This window comes from Cibotium barometz, chromosome 21 (assembly GCF_041138505.1).
Source record: "Cibotium barometz isolate CiBa-2024 chromosome 21, ASM4113850v1, whole genome shotgun sequence".
Taxonomy (NCBI): domain Eukaryota; kingdom Viridiplantae; phylum Streptophyta; class Polypodiopsida; order Cyatheales; family Cibotiaceae; genus Cibotium; species Cibotium barometz.
In genome coordinates this window covers 52,864,693-52,878,782 of record NC_141066.1, presented here as the reverse complement: position 1 = coordinate 52,878,782, position 14,090 = coordinate 52,864,693, and the positions used below count along the sequence as shown (strand labels likewise).

At 46.5% G+C, this 14,090-nt stretch overlaps 1 protein-coding gene across 1 annotated transcript in view; it reads right to left on the bottom strand.

Moving 5' to 3' along the window:
* Positions 1-10,004: 10,004 nt before the first annotated feature.
* The window catches only part of LOC147627356 (phosphoinositide phosphatase SAC8-like), a 118,131-nt gene continuing 114,045 nt past the window's right edge, over positions 10,005-14,090 (bottom strand). The window contains exons 12-15 of the mRNA XM_086815992.1: positions 11,052-11,129; positions 10,866-10,936; positions 10,247-10,345; positions 10,005-10,161 (exon numbers count right to left, since the gene is read on the bottom strand). Coding sequence (XP_086672118.1) covers positions 10,020-10,161; positions 10,247-10,345; positions 10,866-10,936; positions 11,052-11,129 — 390 coding nt within the window. The 3' untranslated portion in view covers positions 10,005-10,019. The remainder of the gene's footprint in view (positions 10,162-10,246; positions 10,346-10,865; positions 10,937-11,051; positions 11,130-14,090) is intronic.

Below are 14,090 nucleotides of genomic sequence, written 5' to 3'. Positions count from 1 at the left end.
CAAGAACGAGCCCCAACCCCATCCTTCTCCATGCCGACCGCATCCACACACTCACCCGGCAAAGTACTCTTGAGGATAGTTGGGACCCCAAGAAGAAGGAAGAGGTGATACGGCCCATAGCCCGTTTCTTCTTTTATGACCACATTGCTTTCCATGCTGCAAGGTTAAATCAAGAATTAAGATGTCTAGCTTAAGATCTATCATTTTACAATGTTCCTCTTACAAGTTACTTGAACTTTGAACTTTGAAGTTGATCGGTTATTAAATTATTCATTTTTTGTGGATAGATCGGACTACTTCAAGGTCATGGTGAAGAAGATAGGGAGTATGGTCCAAACTATACGCCCCCATCATCGGAGTTCTTGCGCACCACATTGCTAGAGAAAGAGAAGAGGGTTGTGGAGCCAAGCAACAGAAAACACGAAGTGACAATGGGCAAGGAATGGAGTGTCCTTGATAGCCGATGGATGGAGTGATACGCGGAGAGGTCCATCCATGGCCTTGTTGCATATTCCCGCGGTGAGATGGTACTTCATCGCCTGACATGATGCTTCTAGGACCGGGAAGAGAGCTGATGTGCTAGCAGCAGAGTGGGCTAGTGGCATAGAGATCATTGGCCCAGACCTAGTTGTGGGCTTTGTTGCTGATGGGGAGGCTTCAAACAGGGCAGCCGGAGCGATCATTGGAGCATGTACCCCAACATCACCGTGTCATTTTGCATGGCACATTGCTTAAATAATGTCTTGAAGGTATTGGGAACTTGCCATGGATCCGGCCTATCATCCAAGTGGGCAGCCAAATAGTGACATTTGCCACAAACCATCAGTTCCTACGCCATGAATTCTCCAAAAAATCTAGCCGTCAGCTCCTCAAATACTCAGATACGACTTCTTGATGCTCCACCAATTGAAAGAGTGTAGTGGTTGCATTGAGACAGTTGTTCATAGTGACGAGTTCACTTCTTCACCATTGGCTTTCACTGAGACAGGAGCTCTATGCAAGGAAAAAGCAAAGAGCCCTGATTTTGGGAAAAAGTGAAGTGCATTGATGCTATGGTTCAACCTATTGTCCACTTGATGAGGCTTGTAGATGGTATGAAGCCATGCATCGGCAAGGTATATGAGGCTATGCACAGCATGATTAGAGAAGCTGAGGGATTTGGAGCCAGATGAGGACAGGTAGAGGAGATCCGTGCCCTATGTGCGCGTAGGTGGAACTCCTACTCCTCTCCTTTGCATGCAGCAGCCTATGTGGTGGACCCTGAGTTTCAAGGTAAAGGGCAAGAAAGTGACGCAGAGGTGAGCAAGCTATGGAGACTTGTCTTGACTCGACTTGTGCCTGACCCAAATGTTAGGTGGAAGATCCGTGACCAGTTGTCCAGGTATAGGAGCTTTCAGGCTCTTATGGAGACATTGGATGCACAGGATGATCGCTTCAAAGTTGGGGCCTGCTTTGTGGTGGGAAGATTTTGGTTCGGATGGACTTGAGCTTCCAGCATCTAGCCATCCGCATTCTCCGCCAAGTTCCTCTTGCCTTGCTTTGCAAGAGTGCAACTGCAAAGGCTGATGCATTTACCGAGTGGGACATGTCTCAAGATGATGAGGAGTTGGAGGAGCAAGTGGAGGACATCTCTATGGAGCCTCTACGCATTGCAGGGACCCATGATCGTGAGGCCAGCACTTCACATGCCCCTTGAGGCTTTTTGACATATGTACTACTCTAGTGATACTCTCTTTTTTGTATGCCACTTACGTGGTTAGGGCCTAGGCCTTTGCCCTTGTCTTTTGCTTTAGCCTTTGGCGACTGGGTCCTGGGTGCCCGATCTCCTTTTTTGTAACACCCATTTTTTTGCTAGTATGACTTAATATTGATGCTTTGGAAGTGTAAAATGACTTTTTTTAGTATTGTTAAGTTTCTTAAATGAGTGCTTACTTAAAATTGCATATTTTGTATGTCGTCCCATGCCGTCCCTCGTTCCCTGTCCCAGTTCCGAGGAATCCCCGTCCCCGTTCCCCATCCCATTCCCCGTTCCCCGTTACGAGGAATCCCCATCCCCGTTCCTCGTTACGATCCCCATTCCCCGTTCCCCGTCCCATGTTACTATGCTTCAGCTTCCTCAAATGCCTACCAATGGATGTAGGTGCTTTTACAGACGCTTCAGCTCCTCTATGAGTCTGTCATCTTTCACAGATCCAGACTAGCCACTCCAGAGAGTGGACCTTCCCACTAAGTGCAACAGTAGAGCGTGAGTGAAGTCAAGAGTCGGTCTCCTCCACTATTCATGGACACGTGACAGAGCTTTCTCACCACCTAGGACCTGTGCCTCACAGACATTTTCTCTCATTTTGGCCCTTGGCCGCATGGAGCTTGGAGGATCATGCCACGAAAGCCAAGATAGTGAGCTCAAGAGCTCAAGCTTGGGGGTGATCCTCTTCGTCTACCTTCATATATTGTTGGAGGTCCCCCTTCTGCTGTCCTACAATACCTTTACTGTGACAGCTCGAGCCAAGTTAAAGCAAGACAGCCGATTTAGAGCGGAGTGGGCCCACATGGAGCATGGGATCGGGGAACACCTCAGACATCTACGCACCAAGCCAGACCGTGACTACTCACCAACCCACGCCCAAGTCTCACAAGGTGGAGGGCAGCTTAGACACATCTCACCCCACTAGACCCCTTTGATGGGGATGGTCTCTTGGAACTTTCATGGATTGGATGGCCAGCTTCGTGAGGAGCTTCAGAGAGCCTTAGTGGGAGGCGCTATCCACATTCTCTTTCTTCACAAGCATCACTTGTCAGCTGGTCGTACCGCACATGCGGTAAGATTTTGCAAGGCACGAGCCACACCTTTTCGTCACCCGCATCTGGGATCTAGGGTGGAGTATGCATCTCAGTTTGTTAGCAACTTCTTCCAACAATGGTGGACTCCGGCACCTTAGTTGCTAGGGAGGGAACAATGGATGATTATCAAACTTGGGGACGACCGGGTGTGCCTCCTCAACATTTACACCTCTACCTCCATGGCAAGAAGAGCGGATTTCTGAAGCATGATTCAGCAGGGTCTCCCTCACATTGATTTCTATCGTATGCGGAGCGACTTTAAATATGTTCGAGACCATGAAGGATAGACTAGGTGGTAGCCAAGATACCATTTCTCGTGCAGAGCTTGCGGCTTGGGAGCAACTTGTCTTCATCACAAGGGGACAGGAACCCTAGCATCTCCCGAAGCTTCGGTGTAGCCAGGGAAGTCTAAGATTCCCCAAATCTAACAGGAGGAGCACATGCCCCAACCTCTCCCGTTTGGACCATTTCTGTTTGGATGAGTGTTAACAATCCTAATATGGGATTGATCATGGTGATAGACACAAGATTAACCATAAGATTAAGGTGGGTTATACCACACTAAAAACTCCATGAGTAGAGAGATAGAGAGAGAGATTGCACACTCAACACTTGATCTCTAATGCATTCACAATGAACCATACAATGATATAGGCTTTCTAACCTTATTCCACCTTACACATCATCATCCATGTGGCACTCTCTTTTCCACTCTTTTGGTCAACACGCACACACCATACAATATTACATATGGCATTCTTATCTTACCACAATATCTTGCACCTCTAGGGTGCTCTCCCACATACACCCAACACTGCGATTACATCTCTCAACACCCCCTCTTAATTGAGGTGTTCCACAACCCACCTATCACCCATAACACCAATGTAGCATTGCCAAATACAACGTGTCTCTCAACAATCCCCCTAAATGTGAAATTGGACTGTTAGCCAACGAACGTGTGTGTGCGTGTCTACCATCTTAGACACCAAGTCCATTTTGAGCCGACTTGCTCACAACGGAACCACTGAGTCCGATTTGAACATAGAAATTCGGGTGGAAACCAACCCATGCACGTGCACCTCGCAAGTGCATCGCTCATGCACACATCATGACAACCATTTTGAGCTTCTCGGTGAGCTTGGGTAGGGCAACCCTCATACCAATGGGTGAATACACATCTCGTTTTGATCATGCAGGCTCGGGCACGGTTGCCCTCATATACATGGGTGAAACAAATACAATGCCTTTTGGCCGAAGCTGGGAAACAGACCCACGTGTGAAGTAACTTTTGCCGTTACATCATCTCACAAAACGAAAACCAATCCAAATTTACAACTCCTTACACCATGTGGACAAGGCTTTCAGAAGCAGTGTGTGTGAATGAACCCTTGTTTAAGTGTGTTATACACCACACATGAAAACATTAGGTTTTTCAAACCTTATCTTTCTATCCTCCATAAAAAAGATAAGGAATATATGCAGCTTCTGTTCCAGCGGTCATCGTCACTACCGTTTCTCACTGCCATAGGCTGCCTTTGTTCGCTACCGTGCTTTGGTGATCTCATTGTGCTTCCTCACTTTGTCTCTCTCTACCAGGTGCTGCTAGCTCTTCTATTGTTGTGAACATTGGATGCTTCTTTTGCATCCATGACTGTCTTCATCACTGATTATTTGCTACAGTTTGTGAGGTTGACCACCATCGCTTTGTTGCTTGTGAGCTGTTTTCAACTGCTGCTTTAGCATTTTCTCAACTTTGATCGTGGAGCTGTTGCAATTGCCGCTTGCCTCTTCGCATATACAGCCGGACATGTCAACACCACCCCGGCGCACTTCGCAACACCCAAGCATGTGGTTGACTGTTCGCTTCTGTCTCAGTGGTGGCCCTTTGTGGCCACGTGATGCGGCCGGCTGCCTACTGCTACAGATAGTAGTTCTTCTCTCTCAGGGTTCTAAATGTTGCTCACTTGCTTACTATTGTGCAATTTAGGGCTACATTGTGAGCTACTCTTTCCGAGCTTCCTCGTTCTTGCTGCATGAGGCTTCTTCTTGCTACCATGACATGCCGCATAAGATTAAGGTGGGTTATACCACACTAAAAACTCCATGAGTATAAAGAAGAAGAAAGAAAGAAAGCTGTATTAACGTCTACTAAAGGCCGAACTCAACCTATGAGACAAATCAATGTACAATTGTCAGGATGTCCAGAAAAAAAGGACAAAATGAACTTTAAATAAACTATGAAAGTACTGAGCTAGTGGGGGGGTGTGATGAATGAAGCACTACTACTAGAGGCTCAGTATGCAACCTATATGCGTAGGGTATACAAGAATGCAATGCAGACCTGTCTAGCTCCAACCAGTACTATAATCGGGTGTAATAAGTGATACATAAGCGATGGCGAGGAAAATATCCCTCGGAGCATGATCTCCGGGTGTGAGTGTAAGTGAGCGAGCCGCTCCTGGATATGGTGCTAATGTCGAGCCCGTATATCTATGATCTCCCTCTCATGTAGTCTAGGAGTCTGGTAGCCTGGTACTCTCGGTCTCCGTCTGGCTCGGAGGTCCGCAGCGCGCTGAAGTGTAACCCCCTCCTATGTCAGAGTAGGCACTGGAATAGATCGTTGGAAGAAATCAATGCGTTGGAGGTGTCGCCCACCTCTCCCTACGGTATGAGTCCGTAGCAGTGTCTCTCTGTGGCGTTGTGTCTCTAGCAAGAACTGGCCAAATCTACGCTGGTTTGCAGACTCCATGATCTGGCGGAGTGAGGGATGTCCACTAAAGATGGTGGTGTATCTCTTTCTAATGACACTATATGCTTTGCATCTGAGCTCCCATGGTCTCCACCTCTAGTGTGTGCATCACCTCGAGGTGCTCGAAATCATGAATGTCACACCGTCGGCTATGTGTCCGTGCATTGAAGTCCCCCATTAGGAGGACTTCCCCCAGGTTGGAGTCGTGTATGATCTCATCTGAAAGTGCTGCATATGGTGACTCTCCCAATGGCCCTGTGTCCTCCTCCTCCTCTCTACTCTCCTCCTCTGCTGTCATGGCATATCTTGATCCTCTAGGAGAGAAGTAGCATAAAGCAATGTATAACACCCTCTTTGCCGAGAGCTGCAGTCTGATCCACATGTATCTAGCCTCCTGGTTAGGTGCTACCACCTGTAGTAGGCGCTCATGTAGTTCTCACCTGAAGAGTGCCGCTATACCTCCATATCCACTCGATGTGCTCTGCCGTGTGGTCCCCCTGTGTGTAGACTCCCACTGATAACCCTCTACTTTGGGTAGCCCCCTCTCTAGGCTCTGGTGTCTCTATAAGTAGTATGATGTGCCGTCCCTCCATAGCCGGTGTCCCATAAGCTGCCTGGCGCTAATCGGTGGCCTTGCCATCGATGATGACATGACCATCGCGATAGATTGCTCTCTTGTTCTCTTTCCGGGCCTGTAGGACTCTCGGCATGCATGTTTTCCTATGTTCTATCTGCATCCTCGTAAGGTCCTCATCTAAATAGATGGGATCTCCCTGTAATCCTCATAGAATCACCCTCTTCCTCATGAAGGTGGTCCTGCTTGTCTCCCCTACAAACTGTAGGATGAGGGCTCGCTTCCGTGTTGAGTCTTTCCTGACTCTCCATGCTTTGGTGAAGGGAAGAGGGAGAGGAAGAGAGAGAGAGAGAGATTGCACACTCAACCCTTGATCTCTAATGCATTCACAATGAACCATACAATGATATAGGCTTTCTAGGCTTATCCCACTTTAAACATCATCATGCATGTGGCACTCCCTTTTCCACTCTTTTGGTCAACACTCACACACCATACAATATTACATGTGGCATTCTTATCTTACCGCAATATCTTGCACCTCTAGGGTGCTTTCCCACATACACAACACCGCGATTACATCTCTCAACAATGAGTGGGCCTACGGACGAGGCGGTTTGGTGGGTATTTTAGCTAGCACTACCTTTTCAAACCATTCACCCGTCATCCTCTCGCTAGAGGACCCTTGGCAACATGATAGTTACTAGAGGCTCGGCATACCCGAGAGCTTGATCCATGACCCGGAGATTTCAAGAAGGATTGAGGAGCTATGGGAGAGATTGGCCTTTCATGAGGGTACAGTGGCAGAAATGCTCAATACTGGGCACCGTGAGATCAGGACCAAGCTAGGACAATTTAGAGAGCAGTAGGGAGTCCAGAGCCTAGCCTCCCTTCAATGCTAGCAGGAGCGCACCCCAGACAGCCATTGGATTGAGGCTCAGATAGCCACAGCCCCTACTGAGATCAGCTCCATAGATGAGAGGAAAGTGGAATAGGGATTCCATGCCCCTCCATCTTTCAAGACACGGTCTGGAGACAGAGGCACAGAGGATTTCGTTGAGAGGACACAAGACCTCACCACTGCAGGGATGGCATTAGAGGATCAACACCATTGTCTCTGAACCGTCTCAGGTTCGAGCCATAGCCACTAGCTTCTTCAGTTTCCTCCATACTGCAGTGTCTCACTCCCGCTGGTACAAACACATGAGGTGGTCCCACCGGCTCTCTAGAGTTTCTTGATGACACCCTTCTCTTCTGAGGAGATTGTTCACGCTTTGCAAGTGCCCTAGTAATGATAGGCTTATGATTCCCTTGTTTCTTCGGCACTGGGAGCTAATGTATGACAGCTTACGAGTGGTCTTCAATGAGATCATGATTTTTGCATCCATGCCAGAGGGACTGCCAGAGGGTTTGACTTACTTGAACCCCAAGGAGGGAGGTGACAGGTTGGAGAATCGCCAGTGAAGACTTATCACTCTCTTGGGGACAGCCTACAAAATCCTAGCCAAAACCATCGACCACCATTGAGTGCAGCCCCTCGCCATTTGGAGTTTCTTAATGATGCACTTCTCTTCCGAAGAGATTGCCAAGGGGGCGAGCATCCCCATGCATGCTTTTGGGGGTGATTGCTCCGTGGGTGCAGCCAAAGGGTGAATTTCCACCACACGGCCTGCTTGCTCTGGCCCAAACAACAAGGTATCAGAGAGCGGGCCGGATTTGCTGGACCTCACTGCTATGCACCTTGCTTGTCCGGTTGCGATTCTGGTGGCTGCTCGTCTTGTTGATGGGGGAGGCATGCATGCCTGTCTGGGTGGCAGTGCTCTGTGGTGTTGGTTCTCTCCATTCGGTGCTGCAGAATAGCATCATGGTTGGGCAGTTTCATTAAGGGGGCTTGTTGGATTAACAATGCCCACCCTCCTAAGGCATTACTTGGAATTGTTCCACGTGTGGCTGAGAGCTCTTGTGGAGGGTATAAGGGCTGGTGGAGACGGGGCCAGATACCCCATGCACGCTTTTGGGAGTGCTGGCTCCGTGGGTGGCTAGGCGGCCGGGTATGGGATCTTCGCGGCCCACTTGCTCTTGCCCAAAATGTGTTTTGCACCATTTCAAAACATAAGAAACGTGTTTCTATGCAGCTCTTTGAGTGTGTGTGTCGTACTGTTTCAAAATCACACATTTCTACGGAAACATGTGTGCGGAGTGAATGCATGCCTGAGTGCATGCACATGTGTGTGTCTAGTGCCAGTACAGTCTTGCTTACACCCCTGCTTAAACTAAGTACAATCTTTGCTTGCCCTCATGCTTAAACCAAGTGTCAAACCTTAGGAACATCCTGGTGTTAACCTGCTACCTCTAGCATTGCTCCCACCACCATCTTCTTTTCTCAAGAGAAGGATATGTCCTCCTCATCTTTGGACCATCTCCCTGCTCTTATGTAGGGTTAATCTTGCATTCAAAACCATCTCAGTTCTCCACACTATTTTGAGACTTTCGACCTAGAGTCTCCTTATCTTCAGACTACCCCGTGTAACTATGGTTGTCAAGTTTTGAGAGAAGAGACCCCAATTCCAAGCCATACATTTGGACATAAATGGTCTAGTTCAAGGATGAGAGTGAAGAAATTGGTTTAAACACCAACAAGTGCCAATAATGGCCGTGGTAGGGATTGCAGTTCCTTGCATTTAATCCATAGTGTGGTAACGTTTAGAGTTAAAGTACTCTATGAGAAATATTACATTTGGAGGTGAATGGTCTAGCTCAAGAAGAAATTGATTTATAAGTTGAATCTATAAATACCACCAAGTGCCAATAATGGTCGTGGCAGGGGTTGCAATTCCTTCTATTGTTCCTTTTCATGGAGATAGATGTTGCACCCATTTCGAATTTCGAAAGCAACTAAATGTGGCTTTAGACAAGCAATTTCCAAGAATCTACAAATTTTGTTTTTTCTAGTAGGTTTGCCTGTTGGGTCCCATGGCGAGGTGTATGACGGTAGCAAGGCAATTTTTACTGCATAAAATCACCAGTCCAACCATGGTTGTCACGGTACGAAAATACGATACCGTACGATACGATACCGTATGGGAATTTTCGGTACGATATGAAATTTTCGGATATCGTATGGTAAAATACAGTTTTTATGTTTTACACTTACAACCTATGGAGCTTCAAGCTTGAATGTGAGGGAAGGTTGGGAGGGGAGGAGTCTACAGTGCTTGAGGAACCAGAACATGGATATGTGTCTCTCTCGGTTGGATCTCCCGATTGTCTCCAAAAAAGAACTTGGATGGGTAATGCAATACCAAAGGTCTCCCAGTGTAGCGTTTATGACTAAGGGACCGTCCTTGCACAAATACGAGGAGTGCATCTAGGGTGATAAGTTTAGGGACTCCTCTCTAAATCAAAATTGCCATGTCCAAATCTTCTCCCTCGTACATAACTTGAGAATCTAATTGTCTAGCCTACCTATACCAGGGATCCCCAAGTGATGTAGCAAGATTCTCTCATCCTACCAATCAAGTGTACACTACCAGTCTACATTGCCAGATTTTTTAGGTCTCTCAACAACCCCATATGGAATATTGAGTGGACACGAAAGTTGCGAAGTATTGCGAGCATTTGGGATCTTCGTAAAGCAGGGTTTCTATATTTTTTAAGCATTTGGAAAAAAAAAAATTCAAGGAAAAAAATTTTGGGAGAAAAAAAACCTCGTACGATATCGTACGGTATCGTACCGTACGGTACGAACTCATTCGTACCGGTACGAGAAACAACTATGAGTCCAACCAACTCTATAACAACTAACAGTGCATGCATGGGCACGGGGCCCTTCCCAACATCAAAGATAACGCATTACTCTCTCAAAGAAGGGTTATATTTTTTAAAAATTGTCCATACCTGTGTGATATTTGTCCGATCCAAACAATCTACACAGTTCACCCGTACAACCCCCCTCTGCTTTTCGATGTCTCCATCCGGTGTCACCAGGAAAAAACTGCATCAGAAATAACATGGTGTCATGAAAACAAAACAATTTCCTTGGGGAAATAAACGTCTAGTCACCAATGGGCCTTACTTACCCCTGCCAGTTACATTCCTCCTTGATTTGATCATAAAGAAGTGACAAACGCTCAAAATGTACATGCCCGCAGGTTCTATGAAAGTCGAAGGGTACATATCTGCAAAAACCAAGCCACCAGCATCGTTTTCAACTTCCCTCTATCGTTCTCCTCCTTACCAACAGTCTTTTCGTTCTTTCACCCAAGGAAAAATGTACCCCATGCACTATTAGGGCAAGAACTAAATAGAGCCATTACAAAGCATTTGGCAGATATGGCCTCCCTGCACAATGAGTTGTTACCAAGATCATTTTCTCACATTGTCGGCGGATAAGATGCCATGAGACCTTTGTAAACCCATCTGCCAGGAGACTTCAGGAATCCGGATTCTTATGTCACGTGGACACAGGATGGGCCAGATCAGAATCACCTCACATAGACTCCACACTAAGGCCAGAATAAAGGTGGCACCCATACGGGAGCATCCAAAGCTACTAGTATGCAAGATATGTGGTATGCCAAGAGATTGAGACCATGATATGCGGGAGACTTCCTTTTCTTTAGTGGACTCCTCCCATTCGATGTTTAGTTATCCCTGATGAGAGACTCCTTTTCCGGTAATAAAAATGACCACATGTACCTGATATTCTGATCAGCTATATTTTGCATGGCACTACCATATGCTAAGCTTAGTATCTCTTCACTCCCTTGCTACAAGACCAAAAGAAAACAAATTAAGAAAGACCATTCTTTGGTTTAAAACAAATCAATAAAACAAGTCCAACGAGATCATTAGTTTCAAAGCAAAGGCTAGTTAGGGCATTACTTGGTTCACCAGATCAACCACCAATATTGAACCATATCGCTGTACAAGGTCATGAAAATGACGCTCCAGAACCTTGGGCTGCATGGACATGGTCAATAATAACCTATCAGAGAATCAAAAATTTGGTATAGAAAGTGTTTAATCCGCATTTTTCTCTTACCAATGTTTTCTTGTAAAGTGAACAACACTGGATTTATATATATAACTAAATGATTAGATGTTATATGCATATGTGCACGAACAAACACATTGTATATACGTATGTACATATGTACGCATTGATCTAAAGATTTCACACACTGGAATCCTAGCATGTGTTTGTACAATATACATAGTAGCTCGTCTTCATTTTCTCTTTTTCATTACCGCACTTGGATGCCCTACTCTCATTTCTAATCCTTGTGGGAACGAGCTACTTGGTTTTTCAATTCACTATCCACCTCATTGCCTTACTGAGAGTGGATGGGTATGTATTTTTCTTCCATTACTTTCCCCTATAAGCCATGTGTATATTGCTAGGAACATATCTATTTTTACTCCCCTTTTACCGGATGGCCCGTTGACCTTGTACACAAAGCAACTGCACTAGTTGCGTCTCCAACTCAGCTTCCAATGCCTTGGACAGACGATACGGAAACTTACGGGGCAAGTCAGTTCCAAGTACCAAATCGATACAATGGTCTTCAGGACAAGAGGGTGGGGGTCTGGGTGGGAGATCATCTCGCAACATGATGTCCTAAAACTGTTGTGGAGGAGTCATGTCATCTGTGGCTCTAATGAAGTTGCCGTGGATGTCGATATCTATTGTGGGCGGACAAATCATCGCACACTCTACTCCCTTTCTGATAGCTCTACTAGCCTGGAGGTGGGAAATGAGTGGAATACCTTGAATGCTCTGATCCCCGCAAACGATAGTGGGCTCAAGAAAACCTTCAAAGATTGTGAAGGTGTCCTACCTCCAATCAGGAATGGGCACATCCTAGCAGAACCACTGAATCCCTAGAGGATTATGTTGCGTCCGAGGAGGGGCGAGACAATGAAATCCTTCTGTAACTGGGCCTTCTGTACTGTGAAGACAAACTATTGAGCTTTCTGGGTGATATGGGTACACAGGCCGGGAGTGAACCCATCCATGTCCAAATGATAAGGCACTAGGGCACATCTCATCTTGGTCGCCAACCACGGAGAGATGGCATCTTCGGAACTGCCCATGTCGAAAAGAACAATGAATTGTTGCCCCTTCGTCGTGCCATAAGCTCTAATAAGACCTTTCTGATGCTCAACAACTCCGCTCTCCTTATCATCGAATACCACTGCGGGTATTATAATCAAAGCGGGCAAGAGCTAAATAGCATTCATGGTTGAGGGAGGGGGTGGAGGGGGTGGTACAGCTACGGTGGTAGCCTTTGTAGAGGCTTGTTGTTTACCTTTTTCCGCTTGCCATTTGGAACAATCCTTCTTTGCATGTCCCGTTGGGTGGCACAAAAAGCAACGGTTCTCTTTGAAGTACCACTCCTCATCGTACTGTAAGAATCCTCCGATAAGACGCTCCTTGATCTTTTCTTCAGGGATCTTCTTGGGTCCATCTTGTTGCTCCTTCCTAGTAGAAGAGCTATTCTGGCCCTTCTTCGTCTGGTCATTAATGTTCGGTGCCCCCTTACCTAACTATTGATTAGACACTTGATTCTACTAGTTGGTCTGCATCTACTGCTACTAAGGTTTGGGGGTGACTGGAGCAGTTTTGGGCTTGCCTCCATTGAGAATCATCTCATGGTTTTGCGCAAGAGTCAAAACCCTATCATAACTCTCGGGGTTCGAAGTTTCGAACAGGGATTGTCATCGTCTGCTTTTTGCGGAAGCGTTTCTTCGAATGGTTTTTCTTTTTTAGTGATGTCTTCGGAGCTTGATGCCATGGTGGATGGACGAGTGGTTTTCTCGATCTTAGCTTTTCCATCCACAGAATGCTCTCACCTAGGTTGTCGGGTTGAGTAACGTCCCAAGCTCTAATACCAATGTAGCATACGCCAAGCTAGTAGCAAACAACGAGGCCTTCTTTAACCCTGAGTTTAGTGACACTTTAGCAATCCTTTAAACAGCATACATGACTCTGAAAGATGTAGTCAAGATGACACTAGATGGGGTCCCAAGTTACCCACTCAAGGGCCCCCCCTGCAAGCACGAGTATTTGATTTATTTCTTCTTGGAGAACTGAATACAAGCTGAACTGTGTCCACAAAACTGAGCGGACAAACTGACTGACTAACGACCAAATGCAAGGACAAAGTGACCAAACGCTGGACAGAACTGTGCATAAGCTGTAGGCAACTGTCAAGCTATCTTCAAAGAGAATACACCGGCCCGAGGCTGAGGGTTGGTGTGCTCAGAACTCTGGGAAGAGACTAAGCTTCGATTGCCTTGGCTTGGAAAGCACAAAGAATGCTGAAAGTATGCAAAGGCTGGAGGCCTAAGCACACATGCTTGACTGTTTGCTTGATAACTTGGATTTTATCTGATCATCTATGGATTGACCATGGCTTGCCTTTTTATATGACTACTAGGTGCTGGTCGGCTGGTTTAAAGGCTGTCAGCCTATTTAATATTTGCCACAGCTGGTTTTACAGCATTAAATGCTAGATTATGCGTGGGCTTTTCTTGTCTGCTGGCCATCTGCTGCCCAAGACATTTTGATGGCTGCCAACTATGCATAGATGGTGGCTAAGGGTGTTTACAGCCCTCGCAAGGTTGTCCCCTCCTTGGGGTTGGCCTCTACTACATGGATGCAACTAGTATGCTGCTGATGCATTCTTCTCCTAGGCTGACATCTACATGCACCTACATGAGGACTCCTTGCTGAATTCTCCAAAGTGGGTTAAGAGGACTAACCTAACAGAACTCTATGGCTGGGAGACTGACCTATGTAGCTCGTGCCTGACATGTCCCTGACATGTCCCGGACTGGGGCTCACAAAGGGGTCACGGCATACAACAAAAATACCCTAACAAGGTACTACTTATGTACATGATTTTTTCATTGTTGATG